Source organism: Equus caballus, chromosome 13, assembly GCF_041296265.1.
Source record: "Equus caballus isolate H_3958 breed thoroughbred chromosome 13, TB-T2T, whole genome shotgun sequence".
In the NCBI taxonomy this organism is placed as follows: domain Eukaryota; kingdom Metazoa; phylum Chordata; class Mammalia; order Perissodactyla; family Equidae; genus Equus; species Equus caballus.
The window spans coordinates 35430558-35458207 of NC_091696.1; the positions used below are offsets into that span (position 1 = coordinate 35430558).

At 46.8% G+C, this 27650-nt stretch overlaps 1 protein-coding gene across 1 annotated transcript in view; it reads right to left on the reverse strand.

The window, feature by feature from the left end:
• Positions 1 to 7741: 7741 nt before the first annotated feature.
• The window catches only part of HS3ST2 (heparan sulfate-glucosamine 3-sulfotransferase 2), an 81972-nt gene continuing 62063 nt past the window's right edge, over positions 7742 to 27650 (reverse strand). The window contains exon 2 of the mRNA XM_001500813.7: positions 7742 to 9122. Within this exon, the coding sequence (XP_001500863.2) occupies positions 8504 to 9122 (619 nt within the window). The 3' untranslated portion in view covers positions 7742 to 8503. The remainder of the gene's footprint in view (positions 9123 to 27650) is intronic.

Here is a 27650-nt window from a genome sequence, read left to right on the forward strand (position 1 = left end):
AAAACAAATGTCAGTCACACACAGGCTCACGGAGTGCATTTCCGCCGCACACTCTGTGAGAGAGGAAGGGCGCAACCATGTACCCCGCAGCAAGCGCGGGAGGATGCTGGAGGAGTAAAGAAGCGGCTGGAAGGCCGCTGTCCTGCCCTGCTTTTCTCCTGCCCCTTTCATTCGTGCTCTGGTCCCCTCTCCTGCAGGCTGAGGGTGTGTGTGGACGCAGCGGATGCGGAGGCCATGCGGTGGGGGCAAATGAGGTGGAGTTGCCTCTTACTCAGAGATTGGGGTCGAAGTCAACAGGTCACATGATGAAGGCAAAATTGCCTCGTCCAACACTGCCGATGTCACTTGCATCGCTGCTGCGGATTTCTGTCTATTTATCCAGGTGGGTATCTGCGGAAGTAGTTGGCTTGCATTTAGGGGCCATAGAGTATAAAAAATAAGTAATAATCCACATTAGAATCACAGTTGCTGAGGCAAAATGCTCACGCTGTGGCAGGAATGCAGGGCTGGAGGAGATCAAAGATCCACGGCGCCTTTTCACGGTCACTGTCGGATAGGTTCCCGGAGCAAAACCGCTCACACTATTGAGATCACCTCTCTCCTCCTCTCTCGGACAGAGTGTAACGGAACTTAGGTGAATTAGATGCTTGTATGACGTAACTCCTTTGTATCATCAGATGAGATGCAGCCTGACTCGCTGGAGAGGGGTTGGAAATATGCTGGTCCAGGGCCCGGAGCTCAGGCGAGTGGAGGCACCAGGCACACAGCGCATAACAACATCCGGGGCCTCCGGTCTATTCTCTCAGGGGTTTCCCGTCTCGGGAGCAGGGAGATAAGAGGTTCCGCCGTAGCGTGCCTGAGCGGGCTCGTGCTGACTCCTGAGAGCTGATTGTGCGGCCTCTGGACCAAGGGTTCAGACTCAGAAGGTGTCCCAACTCTGCATTCGGTGACGTCACATGGGTAGCTTGAAATTGCCCACGGTGGGTGCACTTACACCAGGGCAATTGGCAAATGATACCAATCCGACGTCCCCCTCCCCGTCTCCTGCCCCTTCAGAAAGCCAGTTTCCTAGCTGGAGATGAGAGTTGGTGCTGGGGACGCTTCCTTGAGCAGTCAAGCAGAAGGGATAGAGGGACAACCTGGAGGTCTCAAATGTGGGAGGTCCTGGAGCCATTTTGAAGATTGATTGGAAAATATTGATAATCCTAGAGAGAGCTTTTTCAAATAGTTGGAGTTTCATTGTAACAGAGGCTAATTGCATTCTCAATATCCACTCTCTCCTTCTTCCTTAGCATCAAAACCTGGGTTTTCAGGGAGACAATATATTCAGCTAAAAGACTACATTTTCTGGCTTCCTTTTTAGCTAGAGGTGGTCAACGAGATGTAAGTATAAGTTACTGGGTAGAATTTCTGGGTAATTTCCTCAAGAGGGATTAATTTACTTGGGAGGAGTGTTTCCCTGTCTTCTTTCTTTTCCTCTTCTTTGCAACTGGAACAAAGATGTGGTGGTTGGAGCACCAGCATCCGTCGTGGATCATGAGAACGAAAGCCATGTACTAAGAATAATGTGACAGAAAGACAGAAGGAGCTTGAGTCCCTGATAAAACAACCAAACTGCTGTACCAGCCCTGGACTGTTCATCTCCAGACTTCTTTAATTTGAGAGAATAAATCCCAAATTTGTTTGAGCCACTATTGTCAATAAAAAGCAGTTAGGAATATAGTTCCTAAATGGCACATTCATATTTCTGTTTTACCCTAGAAAAATGGAATAAAATATGTTCTAAGTTTGTTTGGGGGCTGAGGTATGCATGCTTGTTTTTTTTTTCTTTTTCAAATAATAAAAGCAACATGTTCTCCTTACTTATCAGGAAGCCAAGTTCATCAAGAGCCAAGTTCATTGTCAAAGTGTGAGGAACCCAACCGGGGCACCTGTTTGTCCACGTGGACTGTTTTTTCAGATCTCCAGTGCTGGGCACTGGAGGTGGGACAAGAGGACGGGAATTACATGCATCTTCCTAGAAAGGAGTCTAAGTTGACTAGTGGCCTCATCCTGGAAAAAGAGTGGGCCTGACCCAACGTGAATCTGAGGGAAAAGGGAGAGTAGCCCCTGCACCTGGATGTGGTGTAGACAGACGCAGGTTCCAAACCAGTGACCAGAATTTAGCCCAATACCCTTAATCCTTGGGCCTGGTTGCCCCCACCTGGAAACACCATGCCCCAGGGGCATTTCAGACTGGCATGTAACACTCTTCTCCAAAAGATAAATTCCTACTCATCCTTTAAGACATGGCTCCACTGTCACTTCCTCCAGGAAAGTCCCCGCTCTCTTCCCTGTGCCCCCATCACATAGTTTCAGTTTATTCCATCATATAGTAACCATTTGTTTATGCGGCTCTCATGCTCATTAGACTGGGAGCTCCAGGAGGGAAGCAGGAACAAAGATGAAGACAACAGCACATCCTCCGAGGCTGGCTAGTTCACCTGACGTGTTCCACAAGCACAGCAGAATGAAGGAAATCTCATCGGCTACTCATTTTTCATGTTTCATCTAGTAGGGGCTTCACCAAAGTGGAGGCATGGACCGTGTTAAGTCCTTCTTGTTTCCGGGAGATGTAATGTCATTGCATCCCTGGTGTCTAATAAGCTGAGCATTAGTCATGAGGTTGTGAGATTTGCTATATGTGGGAAGGAGTGAGAAGGTGCTCCGTGTCCTTCTTCGTGAAGCCCTTGCTGACCGTGTTATGTTTTCCTCCTTTATGCCGCTTCGACTCCTGCTTTTGCTCCAATTACTGCGCTGGACTCACTCCCCTGTACATCTCTTGTGTGACCTGCTCCAGGACAGCGTCCATACTGCGGTGATCAAGGGTGTGGCCTTGAGAGCTGTGACTCGTTTGACTCCTGGCTCTACCACTTGTGTGAACTTGAGAAATTTTCTTCACTTTCTTTGGCCTCAGTTTCCTCAATTCAAAAATGGGGATAATACCAATATCAGCTATCACTTGTGAATATGACTCTCAACACTTCCCATGAATTAAGTTGTTTAATCCTCATAAAACCACCATGATGTTGGTTCTATTATTAGCACCTCTGTTTTATAGATGGGGAAACTGAGGCACAGAGAGCATAAAATAAGTTGCCCAAGATCCCAGAGTAAGAGAGTAGTGAGCAAGACTTAGAACACAGGCAGCCCATGTTCGTAACCAGCACACTCGTTGTCCTGTATTTACTCCAATTTGAACTAGTACTTGTTTCACAGAGTTGATAAGATATGGAAAGCACAACAGCTGGCACACAGAAAGCATTCAATAAATGTCAGCTGTCATTACCTGCATACCCTTGTTTTGCAAACATTCAGTAAATGTTTGCTGAATAGTTTTGAGTATTACTAAGTGTATATGAGGATATAGAAAAGAGCCAGACACACATGCATGAGAAGACACACATGAGTGTGCATGCACAGAGATACACACGTGCACATACCAGAAGGAGTGAATGTAAAGTGTGGGGAATCACCAAGCGTCATGACACCAGTAGGGACGGGCGAGCTCCTAAAGCCAGGGCAGGGAACCAGGAGAATAGAAAGTGTCTTGATGCCTCAGTGCTGATTTCAGGAGTGTTCCAGGCCGGGGAATCCCAATGAATGGGAGGAATGGTAGTCGGGGCTGCCATGCGTGCTTGTGCCCTCTGTGCCCTGCACAAAGACGTCAGCTCAGGTAGGGGGAGAGTAGGGGCTCATAGCCAATCTGTACTCCATTCACTGTACTGTAAGCCCAGAAGGCTGCTTCCAACCCAAAGGGGCACTCTATTCTCACTTATCTGCCAAGAGGGAGTGCCTTTTCCTAACTCCCACAAAGGTGCTGTATACGATAATAATGGCAAGAAAGATCTCAGGAGGCCTAAGAGATTCGAGGCAGAAGACAGAGCTTAGGGGTAATGTCCGTTCTTGGGGTTAAGCAATGGTCAAAGGCTAGTGTTCAAGATACAGAGCCCCAGTAGTTCGCTCATTTACTCAAATAATTATTAAATATCTCCTGTATGCTGAGCACCGCGCTGAAGAAGATGGACATGACCTCCACTTTCATGGCGCTGACAGACCCATGGAGGAAACAGATACCAAACAAGGAAACTAATATATAATGTCAGCTAGTGGTAAGCGCTGTAATGGAAGGAGAACAGAATACAAGATTGAGAATGACAGGCGAGAGGGAGGGCAACTTTAGGTAGATATCTGAGAGAACTGGACGATGAGAAGGAGCCAGTCATGCTATCTTGAAGATCAGCCCTTTGGGAGAAACTGGCCGGTGTTGGAGTTCAGGCTAAGATGAGCGTAATAGGTATGGAAAATGGTTGGAACCAAAGGCAACCCAGGAGAAGACTGGATGGGGCCAGCATGAGCAAAACATTGGGACAATTTTGGCACGGGGGCAATAAGGACACCCGGGGATTTACCATCCAAAACTGCAGCTCAGCGGTTTAGACTCAGCCACTTGATCCTGGGTCACGAGAGAGAGGCTGGAGGAAATTGCCGTGAGCTTGGTTCTATTAGCACTGTAGCTGATCTAAGCAGACAAGTGGAGGAGCTGTGGCAGATTCCACTGCCAGGAACCAAATAACTGAGAATAAAGGGAAGACAAATTGAGCCCCTACTATGTGTTGGACACATACTCTCTCACTTATCTACCCAACAAACCCCTTACCATGGGTACAATTTATGCCCCAATTTACTGATGATAAAACTCGCTCAAAGAAGTTAGACAATTGGACCAAGGTCAGACAGCTAGGAACCAGCAGAGGTAGGATTCAAACTCAGACCCACTGGGTTCCTGAAGTTGTGTTTTCTTCTGTGATATAGTGTCCCTTCACAGAGGCAGGGAAAGCCAAGCAGGGCTGACACAGGCCTAGCACATTCCAAAATGCATTGAGAAGCATGCTCACAGATCAACACAGAGCCATAGGGAGACCCAGACACCTCTGGAAGCTTTGATACCTGGATAAGATTCTGTGACCCAGAAGATCCAGCGAGCTGTCCCCCAATATTCGCTCTCCCCTTCTTCTATAGAACACCCCCTTTTTAGCTGAGCACTGTGCCATACAAATGAAAGATGATGTTTCCCAGCTTCGCTCGGATCTAAGTGTGACCAAGTGGCTGAGTTCTACCCAAGCAGATGTGAGCAAAAGTAGTTCCACTAGCCTCGTACCACCCTATAGGACCATTCACAATAGGAGGGAGGTGTGGTTGGAAAGGATGTCGCAACCTCAAATGGAAGAGGCTTGTTGTGCCCATGCCCCCTTTTCCTCCTGAGAGGCTGAATGTTTGAATGGACAATGGCCAGACCAATATGGCAATAGAACTCTGACCCATAACCTCTGCAGCAACTGGCCCAGAATGGTCAGGACTTGGTCACTGACTGCCAACTTTCCTGTTTTTATCTTCCTGCTTCCAACTCAGGACCAACCAGAGAAAGTCAAATACGCTGACAAACCAATTACATGGGATGCCCAGCTTCTAGTGAGCCTGCCTCCAGCTTCCCCATGCAGACAGCCTCCAATCCGGGTGCCCTGAAGGCTTCCCTGTGCAAGACTCCTTGTTAGAGCAAGCTCTGAGTCAGTAGGCTGTTCTCTTGCAGTCTTCACTGGTTTCTATACGCCCTTCCTGCTGAGTGGGATGCAGTTATGGGGTGAGCTGTTGTGAATTGTGAGCAGGGGATGGAAGGAGCCGCTGGTACTGTGGAAGCGCTCAACATCCTGGACTGTGAGAGAAACACACTACACACTACACACACACACACACGCCCAGAGGAGCCTTTTGGGTCTCAGATTGAACAGTCAAACGCCATCTATTTAAACTACTAATTTGGACCTTGTGCAAACTTGCCCCAGGGTGCCTTGGGTGAAAGGGTCCATTTGTGCTGGAGTAGAAATCAGAGTTTGCTGAGCAGATTCCTGTACACCAGCATTCACTTGTTTAAACTAGGATTTTAAAGGCACTTGAGCATCTTTTGTTTGCATACAATGGTTGATATGCTAGTTACAGTAGACTCTGACATTCGTTAATGCTTGGAGGCTACTTTGTCTGGGAATGCTGGTAATGCAAAGGAATAAGACTGCATTTGTGCACACAAAATGCAGAATTTTCATCAATTCTGACTGGACTCTACCCAATCAGAATAAACAAGCAAATTCCACCAACTCTTTCTTGGGTGTTTCCTTTATGTCCCAATGTAATTCTGTATCCCCTTGGATACACTCTTGGCCACCACATGGCCCAGGATCACAGATACCAAATACTTTTGGATGGAGACTATATAAGGGTAACATTAATGTCTATATACAACCTGTCCCTCTTCTGGTCACCAGAGGTTCAGGACCCCAGCTTCTGGGTGGTAACAGCTCCCAGTGGCCTCTGAATCACCTCTCCACACCCACAGGGGAAGCACACAGCGGGGCAGACTCCCAGAACTGACTTCTTGGTACCATGGTCTCAGTCATTAGATCTCCTGTGACATGCTTGGGGCAGAAAGATGGGCCAAGAAACAGAACTTGTGTCTTAGGCTTTTGTGTCCCCCTGTCTTGTAAGTCACACTCATTTTCAGGAACCTTCCACCATGTCTGACAGCAGACACAGGCAGAGCGGCCCCGGCAGGTTCAGCAGTCCTTCCTGGCCACCTGTGGGTACATGGAGCCATCTGGGAAGTGTGACCGAGAGTGCACTTCCTTGGGGCGTGCCCGTCCATGCCCTCAGGCCCGCAGCATCCATCCACCCACTCACACATTCATCCATCCAACACATGCTGTGTTCTACGATATGTTAGCAAGATACAGTCTTGACCCTCAAAGAGGCAAGGTCTATGGTGGAAACATATTTACACAAATCATGAAAATCCAGTGTGATAAAAGCTACGTACAAACCACCAACTAAATGCAGACAAGCAAAGAGAGAGCCTGGCTGGGGATGGCCTCACAGATATCAAGCAAGTGACACTGGAGTGAAGTCTTATGAGAGCTTCCGTCAGCTGGAGACGTGGGGGCCAGGGGCCGCGGAAAGCATTCCAGGCAAAGGCACAGAGACTTGAAGGAGCCAAGAAAAGGCCTGCAGTTCTGTGAGGCTGGAGCAGAGGCTGAGGGATGCGGAAACTGTAACTGAGGTTGTCTTGGGCACTGTACTGGAGGATTTAGACTTTATTCTGAGGTCACAGTCCACACCCAAAGCAGGGTTGTGAACGCAAATGCCTGGGGGCCAGGCAGATGATGTCAATCAGTGAGGGGGGGTGCTCGGTGAGGATTGGAAAACGCCATCTAAAGGCGGTGGCCAATTGTTGCCATGCTGGGTACAGGCTCAGTGTAGCCGTGTCTCCACTAAAAAAACCGAATCTGGAAACCCATATTTTTCTATGGAAACACTCAAATTTTAAATTTTAGAAATTATTTCAAAACGTCATGCTGGCCAAGCAAAAACATGTCTGATCTTCTATCAGCCCCTGGGCCTCTAGTTTGGCGCTTCAGATGTAAAGCTTGAGCAGAGAGCTGGCCCAATCAGATTTACGTTTCAGAAAGAGGATGGTCCCACATGACATGTCTGCACCAGCCTCTGCCAGCAAGAACCTCTTTTCCCCATCACCCACTCTGGCTTCTCGCCCATGCCCTCCCAGCCCAGCCCCAGCACCAGCCCCGTCTTGTATGGGAGGAGTTGAGTGAAGGAGCTGTGCTCCAGGCCTGGCTTACAGAGAAGAGCCCAGCGCTAAGGACACGAGAGAGCTATATTTATTTCACATGGACAAGCATGATTCTGTTGCATGCCAAACATGAAAGCTCATGTGAGGAGAGTACCCGTAAGAGCAGGAGTATGTGCTTTTGTCCAGAGGGAGCAGGGAGAGTCACAAAGTGGTTTTCAGAGACAGTTACCCTTCAAGCACTGTTGAGATCACAGGCTTTGAAATCTCGGGTTTATTTCATCATTAAAGGGTCTGTCTCTTGGGAGTGCCCAGGGTGTGCTTCTGGTTCTGCAAACTCTCCATGGGCTGCCAAGGTCAGGAGGATGAGGATGGTTTCCCATCCCACAACCAGCGCGGCTCCGGAGAGTAAAGCTTAGAGGGGAGGTACATGCCTCTTGGAATTAACAAGCCCACTCTGGGGCGACAGGGACAAGGACAGACTGCTGTGTTCATAGCAACAGAACCATCACCACTTACAATATCTATCATAATTGGAAGACCCACTCTTCTTAAAGCAATTTCCCAAGGCCTGTTACGGGCCAAAGGGAAATGATTCAGAATTGACTGGACATGCCAGAAGCGGATCAACTTTGCCTGGACAGACTTGGGAGACCTAGCGGCAGGCACCCCTGGATTCTTGGCCTTAGCTGGGCTTCCTGGTTCCAGGATGATGGAACCCAAGGTGGGGAAAGGAGGCTGGAGGCTGGGTTTGCTGGGGGAAGAGGGTCATAGTCTCTAAGGGCAAACCTCAGGGAAGAGACAGCAGAAGAGCCTTTGCATCTTGGTGGCTTATTCCCACCTGAAGTCCTGCCCAACAGTTTCATAAAATTTAATATTATAAGGTCTATAAAATTCCCGGAGCTGGTCTATGACTTCAGGATCGATCTGTACATGAGTTCTGCCTTTCGATTTGCCCAGGCACCGAGGCAGGAGGCTCGATTCTGTTTTTTTCAAGCAAGGGAATCCTTTGGTCTTGTTGAAGTAGAAGTGCTTGTCCGTGATGAACCTCTTAATGCCCAGGAAGTCCTGGACCCGCCCCATCTCGCCCGCCGGGTCAGTGATGAGCCGCTCGCCGCTGACGAAGTGGATCTGAGCCAGGGGAAAGTACTGCAGCCAGCTCTCCAGGTGCAGCACGTACATGCCGATGCGGATGGCGTTCCACGACACGTCCACCAGGCCCAGCGTGCGGTTGCGGAAGGACAGGCCCTCGAAGGTGGGGATGTCCGGCTTCTTGGAGAGCGTCTGGGTGTAATCGGAGATGGCGCGGGTCACTGGGTTCCGCACCACCACGATCAGCTTGGTGTCTCGGGACATGTTGAAGATCCGTCGAGGGGCCTCTTGAGTGACGAAGTAGCTGGGCGTCTTCTCCAGTGTGATCTGGCTCTCGAGGGTCCGGGGCATCAGGCTTCTGCGGGGCAGAAACAGAACATCATCGGACAGGGTTCCCCGAGGGGCCCAGGGAGATCATTGCCCTACACCCGCCTCCCTAATGGAGTCCCTTCTCTCCTCTGTGACATTTGAGGCCCAGCTGCTCTCACCTGGTGAGGAACACACCTTATGATCGAGTCTTTCAGCAAGCTTGATTTTTATAACACAGTATTGTTGTCTGTAATCACTACACTTGACTGTCTCTCTCCGGTGAGAAACCTACTTTAACTCTGGTTGATTTTTTTAAAAAGATCTTTAACAGGTTTGCTTTAAGACGGGAAATAACCTAAATGTCCATCAGTATGGGTTAAATAAATTATAGAAGAGCCAATTAATAGAGTTGGGCAGATCTGTATGTACTAATAGGGAATGATTCCCAAGATGAAAAAAGGCAAGATACAGCCTGTTCTCCTCAGGAAGGATACACAAGCAACTGATAAAAGTGGTTGCTCCCGGGGAGGGGACTTGAGATGAAAGCAGAGCGAGGAGGTCGGGGATAAATGAGAAAGACTTTTTCTTGTATAATCTTTTATGCTGCTTGAAATTTTTAATGCATTGATTACATATTCAAAAATACAAAGGAAGCCATCAAATATTGTCCTGGCAAAAGATGCTTCTCCAAATATATTAAGAAAATTTTGGGGGGCGAGGCGGAGGAAGGCTTGCTTTGTAGGAATAGCAAGTGTTTCAGAAACGGGTTCTGATGTCTTTTCCTCCTGAAACACATCTCAAATACACCCTCAGCATAAGCCTGAAGAAGCGCAGGACTCCAGGCCCATCGGGGCCTCGGTCGAAGTCCGGCAATGCAAGCTCTCGCTCTGTTAATTTTTAATTTCCTGGCTCTGCTTGAGACTTTAGGGAATGAGGTGGGAAACTCTGAAGTCACCTTGCCAGGAGTGTCTCTTTCAGGCCTCGATGGAGGGGAACACTCCTGGCTCCCAGTTGCTACTTCTTTCTGAAGGTCAGGCTTTACCTTAAACTGGTTTTTCTTAATCCTGGCTGCACATTAGACCACCTGAGGGATTAAACAAACAAAACACAAAAAACCAGACAACTGATCCTAGACCACCTGATTAAACACATTTGGGAGTGGGTGCTTTTAGAAAGCCCCTCCGATGATGCAATGTGAAGGCAGAGTTGAGAACCACCTCTAGATCACTTTCCCCAGGCCTGACACCATGATTTACCAATCCTCAAAGCATTCATCCTCACGTCCCCTGGAATATAGACTCCTGGTTCCTAGTCGTCTTCCTCCCAGCTCCTATCATCATCTCCCTCCAATAACGTGGCCTCACAGTTGTTGGACCAAGTATCTCCACTTTTCTCTTTCCTTTTAGCAACTCTTCCTCACGGCCATCTCTTCGGTCTTGTCACTGGAATTGCCCTAACTATGAAATGGTTCACTCTGAAATTCTACTCTAGGACCACGTGGTGGGTTCAATGGTGACCTTCCAAAAGATATGTCCACTCAGAACCTACGAATGTGACCTTATTTGAAAAAAGGGTGTTTGCGGATGTAAGTAAATTAAGGCTCCCGAGATGAGATCCTTTTGGATTAGGGTGGGCCCCAAATCCAAAGAGGAGTGTCTCTAGAAGAGAAGCAGGGAAGAGACACACAGAGAAGAAGGCAAGGTGAAGAAGGAGGCAGAGCATGGAGTTATATGTCTACAAGCCAAGAAATGCCAAGGATTGTTGGCAGCCGCCAGACGCAAGGAGAGAAGCTTGGAGCGGATTCTCCCTCAGAGCCTCTGCAAGGAGCCAACCTTGCCGACAATTTGGGTTCTGACTTCTGGCCTCCAAAAATGTGAAAGAATACATTTCTGCTGTTTTACGCCCCCCAGTTTGTGGTAATTTGGTATGGCTGCCCCAGGAGACTAACACAGATTACAACCTTATTTCTTTCTCCTTTACCGCAGTCTCAAACTCATTATATCTGATTTTCAAATTCATCTATGGTCCTCTTGATTTTACTTTCTTCCACACCTTCTCTGAACCCAATGGACAATCATTTCAATAGCATCATCATCAATATCATCATCATCAATATCGTCGTTATCATCATCATCATCATCATCGTTACTTTCCCTGTACTATTTGCTCTTCCAGTCTCTAGTAATGCATCCTTCCAACCCTTCAGGCATTCTCATTCTGTCTCTCGGTTGACAAACAGCAGTAGAGAAAGTTGCTGATCCTGACAACTGAATCGTTTATATTTGTATTAATTTAACCCTCAGCACTGCTCAATAATCTTTATGTTTGTCTTTACAGACCCCCCCATCACTCTTCATAGTAAGTGTTCCAAATTCTTACCATAAGCTCCCACTCCTGTCACCCACCCAAACACACAACTAGTGTCCCACTACACTGAAAGGTGCACACTTCATCCTTTCTCTCCTCCATATTGAAACTGACTGTTATCTGCACCCATCCTGCGCCCCTCCCACGAGTCTCCGAGGACAAGGCAGGCAGGGGCTCACCTGTCCACCTACGCTCTCAGGTGCCTTCCCTTACTGCTTTCCCTGCAAACCTGCCCATTATCCCCTGAACCTTCAAAGTCACTGTGCAACGGACAGGCTGATAGAACTGATAATTTCCTTCCAGGCGTAAGGTCTATAATGGACCCTTGTGAGTTGAAAATTTTAATAGTATTTATTAATGTTGAGTAGGCCATTATTTTTTTAAATAGGATATCTTTTTTTTTTTTTTGAGGAAGATTAGCCCTGAGCTAACTACTTCCAATCCTCCTCTTTTTGCTGAGGAAGACTGGCCCTGAGCTAACATCCATGCCCATCTTCCTCTGCTTTATATGTGGGATGCCTACCACAGCATGGCTTTTGCCAAGCGGTGCCATGTCCACACCCTGGGATAGGAACCAGCGAACCCTGGGCCACCAAGAAGTGGAACGTGAGAACTTCGCTGCGCCACCAGGCCGGCCCCATAAATAGGATATCTTTATTAGCGAAAAATTACAAGTGCTCTTGAATAGAATTCTTTGGCTAGATTTTCTTAGAAATCCAACTCTATTATAATATGACCCCGGTACATGTTGTAATTAGGTGTTAGCCTTTAGGATGAGAGTAGACAAAATTATATAAATGCAACAGGGCATTTAAACTTAAAGACTTTCCAAACTCTAATGGGGTTATTGATATAAAGGTCTTCCCTAACACAAAAAAGTTGACCTGAGAAGCCATTAAATAGATTTCTCTGCAATATCCTTTAATACACTAAAGAACATCCCGGAGCGGAACTGAGGATGCAGCATTTCCCAAGCTTATTTGACTAAAGAGCTATGAACTTTTGCCAGGAGCACAAGTTAACGTCTCTCTCTGTTACCAGTTTGGAAAACTCTGACCTGCTCCACTGATCTTTGGAGCATCACGTCATCCCCCGGCTGTGCACGTAAGTGAAGCTCCACCCTTCTGATTCCTAATTGGCATAGCAGCTGCAAAACCTAATTACAAAACTAAGAAAGATGTGAACACCAGACCGTGAACACCACCACACACGCATCCTCAGGCCTGAGTCGAATGGCTCCTGTGTACTTCCAATTTTCTCTGTCCCACCAAAGGACGCCCTTACGTATTTCTTTCTCCTTAGGTCACTGGAATGGAGCATCCGAGGCCTGTGTGACAATAGTGTGCTTGGAGACTGAAGCTACATGTCCCCACTCTGTGCACATGTGGGAGTGTGCATTAGACTTTTCCTCAAGGCTCATTTTTCCTCTTCATGTCATCCTTTAAATTTTGCTTACTTGTTTCCAGCTGTTAACAAATAGCTGAACTTTTCTCACCCTGAAACCCTCTAAGCTTCAGTCTCCTGTCTTTTCCAGGTAGCTCTGCATAAATTACTGGAAGAGAGTCTAAGACTCACCATTTGGACTTCCTCACCTCCCATCTGTTATTCTAACCTGCTCAGCAACAATTTTCCCTACATCTGGTAACAGCCTCCAGATTTTTCTTTAAGGAGCTTCTACTCCTGCTTTGGATAAAATCTTAGCAGGCCAAGGGGTGGGTGCATCACTGAAGTTAAGCCGATCAGTGCCAGTTGTGTCATAAAGACAAAAAAAAGTCTCATAAAGACTGAAAATGCTTGGACTGAATCTTCCTACCAGGCATAGGAACCTGGAAGAATCTCTTTATCAGTTTTTCTTACCAAATCCCCTCAGCTGTCTTGGTTCTTGCCCTTTCTGAGACCCGATTCTTCTACTTTCCCCTGTATTCTGTAAGTTACAACACATCCTTCTAAAAACTTATTATTACTTGAAGTTAGTCAGAGTTGGTTTCCGTTGCTTGCAACCCAAGAACTCTGACCTATCTTTCACAACCTAGCTGCCTCTGTGTGCAAGCTACGCTCACCCAACTTGATTGTAAGCTCCATGAAGGCAGGGCAGGGCGCCCCTTATTAGCATCTCCATCTCCAGAGTCTACCACAGTCCACGGCGCAAGTAAGGTCTCCACCAATATTTTTAGAGTTTAAATGAAACCAACAACCTGTCTAATCCGGTTACGCACTGAAGCCCTCGCCCCATTTTCAAATTCCCAACTCTCTCCAAACCATTCTGGATCTTCCTGCAGGTCTGCCTCCCACTGCTCTCAGTCTACCTGTGTCTTCCTGGATGACCTCGTTCCTTTCCCAGCCTTTAACCACCACCTGGGAGCTGCTGACTCCCAAGTCTGTGACTGCAGCCCCAACTTTCCACATGCTCCAGACAGAATGTCCAACTGTCTGTGGACTGGACACCTCACCTCAACAACTGAACTCGCCATCTTCTTCCCCAAACTGACTTCTCTCTTTTGCCTGTTCTTGCAAATTATATCACCATGAATCTACTCACAAAGCAGAAAAACCTCAGAATCACTCTTTGTGTTTATCTATTGTTTTTTGGTGAGGAAGATTGGCCCTGAGCTACCATCTGTTGCCAATCTTCCTCTTTTTGCTTGGGTAAGATTGTCCCTGAGCTAACATCTGTGGCAATCTTCCTCTATTTTTTGTATGTGGTACGCCACCACAGCACGGCTTGATGAGCAGTGTATAGGTCTGCACCCGGGATCTGAACCCACGGACCCTGGGCTGCCAAAGTGGAGCACGTGAACTTAACCACTATGCCACCAAGCTAGCTCCACAATCAATCTTGATTCCTCCTCACATCTAAGGTCTTTCGTTCTTGTAAGCTCTCACCTCTCTCCCTCCTTTCCTAGCCCACTCATAGAGCCTCAGGGCCTTGTCATCTATTCCTCTGACAAGAGATTTCTCTCTGACCTCCATGCTTCTATTCTCTTCTCACTTTCAATCCACTCTGCATTCTGTGTCCACCAGGGAAACTTTCCTAAAGCAAATTCAATCTTGTCAACCCTCAGTTATCCTTTGAATGAAGCCCATGTTCCTTGACTTGGTACTCAGGCTGCTGCCTACCTTCCCAGAACTCATCTCTTGCCACCTCCTGGTAACCCGATGCTCATGCCGTGCTGAACACAAAATCCACTCCCCAAACACAGCCTGCCCTTTCGTGTGTTTTGCACTTGCTGAGTGTTTTGTTTTTATTTTTTAAGACTCTGGGTCATCTTTCTTGACTCTTCACCCTGGTGAACTTTTTCTCCTCTTTCCGATTCAAGCCAAAAGTCATACCCGCCCTGCGTGACACTCTGTGCACCCAGCCACCAGGAGCCTCATCCCATTTTGTGGAACCTATTAGCTACGCATCCATTCATATCAATAGATTTTCAGCAACTTGGGCAATGCGTTTCCTGTTCAGTTTTGCCTAGCACAATACTTGGCACAACATAGGTGCTCAATAAATTGATCAAAGATCCAGTGTCAAAGGTAGGTGCCTATTGAGAGGTTACCTTGGGTCCTCAGAAGTGACTAGTGTCAGTTTATGAAGCCCGGCCTTTTCCCAGCATTCTGGCCTTGGGCAGAGAAAGGTTTTAGCAGAGAGTCCTGGGGAGGGAGGATCATTGCACTGGTTTAAGAGTGCGTCACGGCCACAGGTGCTCAGGCTCACAGACTGAGGTAGTCCAGGCTTTGCGTCCACCCAAATCTCCAACGGAAGAAGCTAAAATGAGATTTAAAGGAACGCATCTCATGCCATTTCTGTTTTGCCCCCTGCACATGGTGCTTTGCCCAAGGCTCCCTCTAGTGTTGAGAGAGGACGGGGCTGTGGTCACTCTGCAGTGAGGCCGGAGGGGAGGGAGTGGGGAAGTCAAGTTGCACACTGGGACCACCTGGAGGGTTTTGGAGATATGTAAATGGCTGGGCCCCACGGCAGACTGATGAAATCAGCAATCCGGGAGTGGGGCCTGGGCACCTGCAGTTCTAAAGCTCCCCAGAGGACCCTGGGCCTAAGCAGCACTGGTGCAGCCCACGTGTTCCTTTAGCCACTTAGCCTGTGATATAATACAGCTGTTCATGAGCATCACCTGGGGAGCACCTTGGGAAAAAGAATTCCAGGCCCCTCCTCTGTGCATTTGGATTCAATGGGCTTGGGGTGCCGTCCAGGAATCTACATTTTTAACAAGCTTCTCCATGATTCTTATGATCAGAGAAGCTTGGGAGGTGTGCCCTCAATAAAAGCTACTCTCATAAATAACACGATTGCACTCATCACTATCTAATATGCCATATATTTATTTTTATGTCTGTGTCTCTGCCATCCCCGCCCCCAACTGTAGACTGTAAATTCCAAAGAATAGGGTTGGTGTCTGTCTTGTTCACAGCTGTATTCTCAGCACCAAGGGGCTGACTGGCACTTAGTGGGGGTGTAGTAAATATTTGCTGACGGGAAACAGAAAGGCGGGCTTTAATCTGAGAACAATCAGGAAGAAGCACACTTGTGTGCCAGCTGAGACATGTGCCTCCCCCAACCACCAAAGTCTGTACTCTATCTTCTTCCCGAGGGAAAAAGCACAGATTTCCTGTGGCCCCTCCAAAAAAAGAAAAAAATCTAAATACTCTCTTGTCAGCTGGAGGCTCTCTGGAAATGATATTTTTTGACCCACCTAGTGGGGCAGAGACAGCTGCGTTGGCCCCACTGTCCACACAAGGGACATCCCGTGTGTGTGTGTTAGCTCCTGGGAGCCCGTCTGAGCAGGGCCTCACTGGGAACTTACAGAATTGGCACACCTCTGATTATTACCGCTAGAACCCTCTGGAACATTTCATTTTCTGCTAAGTCTGTACATTCCGTGTCTGTGTTCTGGAAGGCCTCGCTGCCTGGGGGCCTTCAGTGATTTATTAGCTCCTAACTGGGCAACCAGGCTCCTTGGAGGGATAATTAGGAGCGGAAGAGGAGGGGAAAAGCTTTATTGCAAGAAACTGGTTCTTAAAACGAAACCTGTTAAAGCCACATGTGCTGAGCGGGGCGCAGGCCCAGCACCTGTGGCCGTTTATACTCGTCTGGTCGAGAAGAGAAATGAGAACCACTTCCTCCCACGTCCAGAGCCCCAAATCCTCACACTTATGTGACCCAGGAGCAAAACATTACATCCCAGCGTGAACTCCATCAATAATTCTTCATTGCTCACAGGATAAAGGCCTTAACAGGATTTATGTGGCTTTTCTTATTCTGGCCCATGGCCACCCCGGGCTCTGGCCAGACAGGATGATTCAGAGTCCTCCCTGCCAGACGGTACTTTTCGTGCTACGGGACCTTTGACATGTGCCCTTTGAGGGAAGCCCTCTGTAGCCTGTCAGGCAAAGCTGCTCTCAGCTCTTAGCTCCTCATCACCTCCACCACAGAGCCTTCCCTGACTGTGTCCTCATTATTTCCCGCTTCCGGGAAGAGTTAGGCATTTGTCACCCTGTGATTCCATGGTACCCGCTGTAGACATGGCCCACATCTTACGCATTATCTGTGTCTATCATCGCCTTAGAGTGTAAGGTCACAGAAGGCAGGGATCATGACTGTCACATCTCTATATCGACAATGCCTGTCCTGTGCCTGGTATGCATCCATGTGTTCTTTCATCAATCAAACATTTATTGAGTACCTACTGTATGCCAGGGATACAAAGATAAGCATGGTATAGTCTCTGTCCTCAAGGTGATAACAGCCTTGTGGCCCACAGGGGTGGAGGAAGTCACCTTCTCCCAGTGTGAGGGACAGCACCTGAACTCAGCTTCCCACAAGGGCTGGTGGCATCCTCCCTCTGGCAGGAGGGGCTCTGCCAGAACCCAGTTTCCCACCGGTCATCAAGGTCTCCAGGGGCCGGGCAGCAGGCTTTCCCGGCTAACTCCTGTAAACAGCTGGCACCTAAGCCCAGCCTGCCTGATGTCCCTGAAGTTTGATTATCCCCCAGCTGGTGAGGCTGCTCTCACTCCCACCCTATGAAGAAGGAAGCGGATGGAGGTGTGGCGGGGGGAGGCCCTTCCCTGGGGCCTAAAGCCAGTTTGTCCAGACCCTGACATGTCCCTCAGGCTGACGGTGAGGGAACAGAGTGACCCATGCCTGCCTCTTCTATCAAGGCCCTTGGCTTGCGAGTTTCCCCAGCAAAGCCTCGTCTGTCCACCACCCCTGTGCATTGTGGAATTTGTCCTGAGGCCTGCCGTGTGACAGGCGGGGACCAGAAAGGATCCTCCCTGCCCGATATACCCGTGCAGCGATGGTCAGGGGCCGGGGCTGCTTCAGTGGCTGGCTGTGAGCATGGGGTTTGGAAGCAAAGAGCCCTGAGTTTGAGTTCTGTCACTTGCTACGCATAAGAAATGGGCACTCAGCTTACTTCACTGAGCACGATGTCCTCCACGTTCACCCACGCTGTGGCAAATGGCAGGATTTCCCCCCTTTTTTTTATGGCTGAGTGAAATAAGCCAGACACAGAAGGACAAATACTACATGATTTCACTTATACGTGGAACCTATATGTCGAACTCATAGAACCAGAGGGTAGAATGGTGGTTACCAGGGCTGGGGGTTGAGGAAATGGGAAGATGTTGGTCAAAGGGTACAAATTTTCAGTTATAAGACGAATAAGCTCTGGGGATCTATTGCACAGCATTGTGACTGTAGTTAATAATACTGTATTGCATACTCGAAATTTGCTAAAAGAGTAGATCTTAAGTGTTCTTACTACACAAAATGCACACAAAATGGTAAGTATGTGAGGTGATGGATGTGTTATTAACTTGGCTGTGGTAATCATTTCACAATGTATATGTATGTTAAATCATCACGTTGTATATCTTAAAAAAGGGGGGGCATGCAGCATACGTCAGCCATACACATAGTCTGCTACAGACTAAATGTTTGTGTCCCCCCCAAATTCATAAGGTGATGCCCTCATCCCCAGTGTGACGATGTTTGGAGGTGGGGCCTGTGAGGTAATTAGGTCATGATGGTGGAGCCCTCACAAATGGGCTTAGTGCTCTTCTAAGAAGAGACACGACAGAGGTGATCTCTCTCTCTCCACCATGTGAGGACACAGCAAGGAGACATCCATCTGTAAAGCAGGAAGAGTCCTCACCAGGAACCAAATCGGCTGGTACCTTGATCCTGGACTCCCAGCCTGTGAGAAATCAATTTCTGTTGTTTACGCCCTCCGGTCTATGGTATTTTTGTTATAGCAGCCTGCGATTCTGCACCCAATTCTGATGTGTGGGTTTTTTCCCCACAGCAACAGGCAATTCTCCAGCTGGGTGTCCTACCATTCAACTCAATTCTGACACTATCTACCTGGAGATAGCGTCAGATCCCACAGGTTAGGGCTCAGTCCTACAGGACTGTCCCCCACACTGCAGACACCAATTGCAAGTCCAGGTTGTCACCTGTGCTTCTGACAGACAGCTGTAAATCAGAGGTTCCCACCACCCCCTCCTTGGGTTCGATTAATTTGCTTGATTAGCTCACAGAACTCAGAGAAACAGTTGACTTACTAGGTCACTCGTTTTTTACAAAAGGATACAACTCAGGAACAGCCAGACGGAAGACATGCTTAGGGCAAGGAACGTGGGAAGGGGCTCCAAGCTTCCACGCTCTCCGAGCACACCACTCTCCCCTAGTCTTCAGCAACCTGAAGCTCCCCAAACCCCGTCCTTTTGGAGTTTTATGGAGCTTCATTACATAAGCATGGTTGATTAAATCATTGGCCATTGGTGGTTAAACTCCATCTCCTGTCCCTTGTCACTCCCCGGAGTCAGAGGGGTGGGAATCACAAATTTGGTTCTCCTGGCAACCAGCCCCCATCCTTCAGGTGTGGTCCAAAAGTCACCTCATTAACATAACCAGACACCTTGATCATTCTCATCACTTAGGAAATTCCAAGGATTTTAGGAGCTCTGTGCCAGGAACAGGGATGGAGACCAATATATATATTTCGTATGATACATCCCACTATCACACAGCCCGAGCTGATGGAGACATGGTCATAGACACACTGGACGTAAGCCGACCCCTGAGACTTCCCGCGCAGTGCCGGGGGGCCAGGTGCGGCTCCCTGCTCTCTAGGAGGCATCTCTCTGTCTTCACAGTAACCCCAGGAGGCAGGCCCTCCCTGAGTCTTGTTTGTGGGCTGAGGAAAACTGGGACACCCAGAACCAAAGTCAATCATCAAAGCAACGCAGCAAGTTGCAGAATCTGGATTCAAGTGTGACTCTAGCAAGAGAAGAAAACGTGAGGATATAAAATTAATCTTGGCATGAGGACAGCCTTTCTAAGCATGAGACAAAAATCATGAAAGGAAAAGACTGAAAAGTTAGACTACCAAAAAAATGTAAGTCTCAGAGATGGAAAGATACCATAAATAAAATAAAAGGAAAATGACTAATTGGAAAAATATTTGCAGCATATAAGATAGGAAAAACAAAAGTGGATGATTTCATATATATATATACACACAAACATATATATTTATATATTTGATATACTTTTCCAAAGTTCTTGCAAATCAATAAGGAAGAGAGAAGCAGCTGGTAACACAAAGGAACAGAGGCCGTGACAAGAGCTAATAGTGAAAGAGCTACAAATGGAAAATAAAGATACGGAAAGATACTTCATCTTTCTTAAAATTAAAGAAATGCAAATTAAAACCATAAGATAATATTATTCACCTATAAGACTGGGAAATATATTTTTAAAAATTGTAAGAGTCATTGCTGGCAGGAGTGTGTAGAACTAAGTATTCTCAGTGTTGGTAGGAGCATAAGTCAATGCAGTTTTTAGGAGGACAATTAGATATTTTCTACCCAAATGTAAACTGCACATCCCCTTTAACCCAGTAACTCCACTTCTGGAAGTTTAATTGTACAAGCACATAAACACCTGTCTGCAAGGACGTTCGTTGCAGCCTTTGTGGCAGAGATGGGGAGGCGTCCACCTAAGGTCCCCTGGCACCCCTCCAGAGTATAGCTGTTTCCCGACGGCCTGCCCAGCCAAGGACTACACTTCCCAGCACCCCCTGCATCCAGGTGGGCCCTGTGGCTGGTTCTCGCCATGGACAGTGATTAGAAGTACAGTGTGTTTCCTCCAGGCCAAGATGCTTACAAAGTAGGTGTGTGTTCTTCGCTGTCTGTTCTGTCCACCAGCTGAATGCAGAGAACTCAGAGGCCCTAGAAGGGGGCAGGTCCAAAAGGCAGAAGAGGCATGGAACACCACCTACAACTAGGAAAACAGCCCCCTTGGACTATTGTGAGCAAGACACACTTTGGTCCTGGGGTTTGTTATAGCGTTGGCATTGACCCAACTACTAATAGAAAGAGACCAGAAACAACCTGCATGTCCATTAGTAGGGAGCTGGTTAAAGGAACTATGGTGAGGCCAGACAATAGATGATTATGTGGCTGTTAAAAAATGAGGTAGGTCTACAGATATGGACACAGAAAGAAGACCAAGATGCATTATTAAGTGAAAAAAGCAACTTTCAGAAGAGCGAGTTCAGTATGCGCCTGTTTACACACAAAATACACAAATATATGCTAGTATGGATATGCGTAAACCATCTCTAAAAGGAAACACAGTCAACTGCTACCAGTGATGACGTCTGAGGAATAACCTTGGGGACCCGGGATGGACTGTAGTATAGAATGGGACTTCATTTCCGCCTTTACCATCCTTCACTCCTTGGATTTCTTTTCCTTTGCCGTGAGCATGTATTCTTTGCAGCGTAAAGAACTATGTTAAAAGTCTCCGTTGATATTCTTGAGATCACCTGTGTGGAAGCAGTTTCATGGAGTGAGGGGGAGGAAAGGTGTGGGTGGGAAGCAAGGATAAGGGAAGCAGAGAGTGTTCAGCTCCTCTCTCAACAAGCTTGGCTCAGAAAGGAGGAAGGGCGATCGTGGGTGTGGAGTGAATGGTTTTGGCTGCTGCATGTACAGCTCTGGTAAGTTTCCAGGCAACTGGACCTCAATTTCTCAGGTGCCATTTGTGGCTAGGCTGGCCTGGCCGTGGGGGCACTATCAGGGCGTCTTCTGGGGGTAACTCTGGATCCCTCACTGCTTTCTTAGTCTGGGCTTTTGGAGTCCTTCCTCACACTTAAGCCTTCTCCATTTTTTAGGGAGAGTGGGTCCCTTGAGTCAGTGCTTCTCACACAATGTGCATTTGAACTGCCTGGGGGTCTTGTTAAAATGCAGATCCTGATTGTAAGTTTCCGGGCGGGGGCCCAAGATTCTGCATTTTTAACAGGCTCCGAGGTGAGGCTGACCTGCTAGTCACGGCCCCCACTTTCACTATCGAAGTCTTAACAGCCGTCCTGGCAACACTGGCACAGACTGCAGTCGGTGAAGGTTTCTTGCGTTAAATGAAATTGGCTCATTGATGTTAGGTGAGGAAATGTGGATGGTTTGATTCAGAAGACCCAGATTTGAGGCCCAGCTTTCCCATTTCCTGGCTTTGGGACTTTCCGAGTAGTTTCCTCATTGTGAGATGTGGATGATGATAATGTGGACTTCACCTGGCTGTTTGAGGTCTAAGCTGGATCAACAGGAGAGTTCCATGAAAACCGTAAAGCACTGGGTTCCTCTTTCTCCATTTAATTTCCCCCTTTAGTGTAAGTATTTTCTTCTTCATTTTTTTATTGAGATATAATTGACATATCACATTATATTAGTTTCAGGTATACAACATGATGATTCAATTGTTGTATATACTGTGAAATGATCATCACAAGAAGTCTGGTGAACATCTGTCACCTCACATAGTTACCATTTCTTTTTCTCATGATGAGAACTTTTAAGATTCCCTCTCTTAGCAATTTCCAAATACACAATACAGTGTAATTAACTGTAGTCGCCATACCGTACAGTTTGTCTTTTTTGTTTTCAAAAAGGCGGTCATCCGTCCCTCTCCCACAGCCCTCTATCTCCTTTTCTTCCCAAAGTTCTTGAACTAAAGCTCAATGGCTCCACCTCCTCACATTCATCCTCGACTTGTCACATCTGCTTCCCACCCTCTGAAGTGGCCCTCTCCGAGCACACCCTTAAATGCCAGTTCCACCTTTGATCCTAGTCTCGTCTCACCTTCCAGTGGCATCTGAGGCCCTTGCCCCCTCCTACGTCTTGAGGAACGTATTTTTTTCTTCGCTTTGGGAACACACTGTCTTGGTTTCCTTTTTATCCCTCTGAGTAGTTCTTCTCCATACAAATTTCAGTTATTTTTTCTCGACTTACCACTTATCCCCACCTCGTCTCAGTTAACGGCCCCACCATCCACCAGTTGCCTCAGCAATACCCACATCTCATCTATAACCAAACCCAACTGGTAACCTCCTACCCAGTCTCTTCTGACATCTGTCCCAGCCAGCTCAGGACCCATCACAGCTTCCTCATTCATGGTCAGAGCTGCAGGGAGCAGCTCAGCATCTTTCTCCTGCTAGGCTTTGCTTTACAGCATCCATTCTGAGCCAGTTTGCTCCTGTGTGACAGTCCCCAGTGACATCAACATCCAGGGAGCAAGATGGTGGCTTAGGGGATCTGCATGCCCCTTACAGTCTCCCAAAGTCAATATAAGTGGAAACAGATGGAGGGGAGGAAGAGCGAGAGTGCTGCTGGACAGCATCTAAAAAGGGCAGATTGGCTCCACTGCTAATGCCCGATGGCCAACACAAAGGGGTCTCAGCACAGCTAGCAATTCCGCCATGTTCCTCTTGCCCGACTTTCTCTCCCACTCCGCAAGACTATTTCAGAGCTTTTCTGTTCTTTGCAAATAATCAAAGCCTGCCCTTTCCTGTCCCTCTCAGCAGAGGAGCTCACATCAAACTCCATAGAAAACATAGAAATTGTTAGAATGGAATATCTTCAGTATCCTGCTGCCAAACACATAAAGTTTTCCATGTGACCAGCCCCAGGCAGAGGATGGAGCTGATCAACCCAGTGGCCTTCTGATGCCAGTCTTCACCTCCACCTCCCAGTGTTCCTTGCCTGCAGTGTCCATGGAGGCCCCTCTCTCCACCTGTGCTCCATCCACCCTAAGGATCTGTCAGTCCCCACCGGTTCTGAATGCTTCCCAGGCATCTGCAAACTCCCCAGGAGACGGTGGTATGAGTCAGGGAGTTTATTTTATTTTTTAACACCCAGCTTTACAATCTCACACTGCAGAGTCCCCAGGGGTACCAAGTTTTGCAGGGTGAGTTTTGCAAGCCTGCCCCACTTCCTGCAGCATAACAGTGCCCCCTAGTGGGGGGATACAACTGCAGCTGTTGGAGAGAACATCTGCCTGTCCCTCCACAATTCCCTATTGCCTCTTTGGGAGAAATCAGCGACCGTCAAGAGTCCTTTCCATTTTGTCTCCCGCAGATGCAGGTGGGAATACAGAATATATTAATGGTTGCAAAGGGTTAGCAGGGGTTGGTTTTCTGATCATGCAGGGAGCAAGAAGAGCAGTGTGCAGTGCTGCTGGCCAATGCACTGGGAAGTTAGCTGCTCAGATATCATCCAGGCCTCTGATGTGCCCCAAACTGAAGGTATGGTTGTTGAGTCAACAATACTTTTGCAGAGTCCAAGGCCCACCCAAACTGTACGAATCTGGATTCTCGGCCAGGCTAGGGCGTAGAATGGGCCACCCCTGCATTTCAATTCTGGAAGGCATCCCGGATGCCCAGCTAGATGAGCTGGCAGGCATTCTTGAATCCCTCAGTCCTACCCTTCCCTGTCTTGAGGCCTTTCTGTTCTTTCTGCCTGGAACACTGTTCCTGGCTCCTCTCATGGCTCAGTCCTTCTCATCTTCAGGTCTCTGTTCAAATGTCACCACTCTCAAATGTCACTCTCTAAACTCCCTGGTTTATTTCCCTCATAGCTTTAAGCACGACCTGCAATTATCTAGCATATCTGTTTGTTTATCTATTGCCTTTCCTCCCAATTAGTGTGCAAATCCGATCAGGAAGGGATGGTGTCTTCCTTGCTGACTGTGGTATCTTCAGTCCTTGTCACTGTGCCATCTCATCACAGGCAGCCACAAAAGAATGATTCATGCTTGTCGAATGAATAACATGGGAAGGAACCAAAGCCTAAATCAAGAAGATCTGGGCTCCTTGAGGAAATGCAGCAGCCTGAGGTCTTTAGAAAGGGTTTCCCAAAGTGCGGTCGCTTATCATCTACAGTGTGCAAGTGGTTCGTGGATGAAACTTCCACTTTTTACAGTTATGTGTTTATTTTAGCAAATTGGAACTAGGACATCACCTTTACTCAACCGATTTTATTGCTTAGGATGAGGCTTAAATATGTAGTGAACATAGGAAATGTGAATTTATCTAAAGACAAATATTAAGTAAATAATAGTAAAAATGGTACACGAATATGGAAAAAAAGGTGATCCTTCAATGACTAAAGTTTGGGAACCTCTGGCATATAACAATGTTGGTACAGCCAAAGGGTATCCAAGCCAGAGTAATGTGGACATATACTCTTTCAACAAATAATTATTAAGCACCTACTGTTTGTCAGCCAATATGTTCGGTGCTGAGGTCATAGCTCTAACTAAGACAGATATAGCACCTGACCTCACGGAGCCTCTGGTCTGGTAGAGGAGATAAGTGACAAATAAACAAATATATAATTACAACTTGGGGTAAAGGAAAAGGGCAGGTAATACAATGAGTGGTCAGGGAAACCCCAGAAGAGACATTTGAGCAGAAGCTCAAGAGATGAGCATTGGCTTGGATGAAAAGACCACAGGTTGACATGAAAAGACAACAAAAAAAAAACCAGGTATGGATGAGGTGAGATGGTACCGAGAGAATCTAAAAATGCATTAGCAAACTATACAGAGCAGTAAAAAGTAGAACTAGTGATGTGGAAAATAGAGATCAGAGTGAACTTTAGCCCAATCTTGGATTTCTTAAGTAAAAGTCCACAGATTGAACTGATGAGTGAGAAGGTGACATGGAAGACAGAGTAGTCACAGGCAATGTACAGTTTGTGATGTTATTGAAGAAGAAACTCGAAACAAATTGGACAGAGCTATAGGCAAAGATTCCACTAAACAGACATTTCTAGAGATAAAAGATGGCTATGTGAGCAGATCATAGGCCATAAGAGCTTCATCCAAACAAAATGAAACCCACATCCGTGAATCCATCCATCCACCCATCCATCTGTCCATCCATCATCTAGCTATATAAACATCCATCAGGGCAAACATTTTGAATTAGACAAAAATGTAAAAGTTTTATAAGTATTATAGGTACCCAGGATGGATAAAGCAAACAAAACAGTTTTTCTACAAATTCAAGCCAGAAAAGGACTTTGTAGCAGCATTAAATGCTGGAAAAACACAGATCATTAATAGACTTTTGCAGAAAAAAATTTGTGACTCCCAATACTTAGCTCTTAGCCAATTTTCTTGTGAAGGCAAAAAAAACCCCAAACACATTAAAAGATGTGCAACAGCTTGAAAAGCATTCCACTCACTTTCCAAAAAGTTCCTTGAAAATAAAAGCAACCACGGGAGTGATGGTGTCAAAGAACTCGAGAATGGGGAAGCTGTGCATCACAGGGTGGTGACTGGGATGGAAAAAAGTGCTGGGTCCCAGTAACTAATCAATTTAGCTTCTAATATCAAGATTTTTAAAAAGAAGATATAAAAATTAATAATTCATATCTCAATACAGTTGAAAAAATAATTTGATAAATCAAATCCAAAAATCCCAGATTACATTAACAAAGACTGAGAAGTTGACAACAGAGGAAGGAGGGGAGGGCAGGGGCACAGTGCAAGTACCTGAGATCTTTCCTAAAAGGCACGGCCACTCATTTACTCTAATAGAGAAATGTAAAATGAAAAATTAAAACACAGGACATATATCTTCCGAAATACTGGAAAATAAAAAAGCAGAGACAAGGCAGCTCATATAACAAAAGAAACAGGAAAGGAAAGCAAGAAAAAAATAGCCAAAATATATAGAGCAAGATGACAGAAGAATAGAAATATGACTGATTGCGTTAATATTAAAAATTATTGAAAATAGGTGAAACACAAAACTTTTTTTAAAATGACAACAATAAAGATTTCTCATTCTGAAATAAAACCTAGTCATATTTGTTTTTACAAGACCACCCCAGAACACAGGGACAGAAACATTTTCTGTGAAAATGGAGAGGTTCTGATACATCAGGAAAATGACAGTCTCAAGAAAGCTAGAGTCATGATATTAATACCAGAAAAAGTAGAATCCAAGGAAAAGACATTCTCTGAGACCAAGTGGCTCATTTAATATTAACAGAGGGCCCAATTCACAGTGGTACTTTCAGATAACATACACATGGCGATTCACAGTGGTACTTCCTTATAACGTGGTGGATCAAACACAGTGTTTATCTCCACTCCCTCTTGGGTCACCACTAAGTGGATAATGAATGGATAAAAGCTAGAAAGTCAAAACATCAAGAGAAAGGATGAAGACAGCAGCAGACAATGAATAGAGACATATTTTTGGAAGAAGGGAGGCTGATATTAAGCTGAAACTTAAGTGGCTGTGGGGAGAAAGGCAGCGTCACTAATAAGAAGAAAGTGAATTCTTGCCACAGAATCTTCCAACAGCTCCAGAACTGGAGGCACCAGGGGCCTTGGTGGGGTGAAAGGTGCAGGCAGAAGCACAGTCAATGTTAGAGGTCTCAAAAAGGAGCAGCTGGATCTGCAGAGCTTGCCCCCAACCCTACAGCCAGGCCGCGGCCCCACTCCTGGTAGAGCAGGGACTCAGGAGATTATCCTTGGGAGCTATGAAGCAGGCAGCCCCCGGGCACTGCGCACAGTGGGGCGGGGCGAGACACCTGCCAGGACACTGGCAGGCAGGCTCATCTACCTTGAGGTGACAAGTGGAAGAGCCCTCTCAAGAGAAACTGACCAGTCAAGATTTCAAGTCATATCTCCCAGAGCACAATTTCTTAAAAGAAAAGCTGCCACGTCCCATTGAGATCCACATCACTACATCGAACACAGAATCCCAATTCAGCACAGAAATCAGTCAAAAGAAAAAATGATCATTTCAACAGATTCTGAAAAGGCAGTTTGTAAACTCAACATCCATTACTAATGAAGAAAAAAATAACCTGAAGAAACCAGGAAGGCTGCCTCTTTAACATGAAAAAG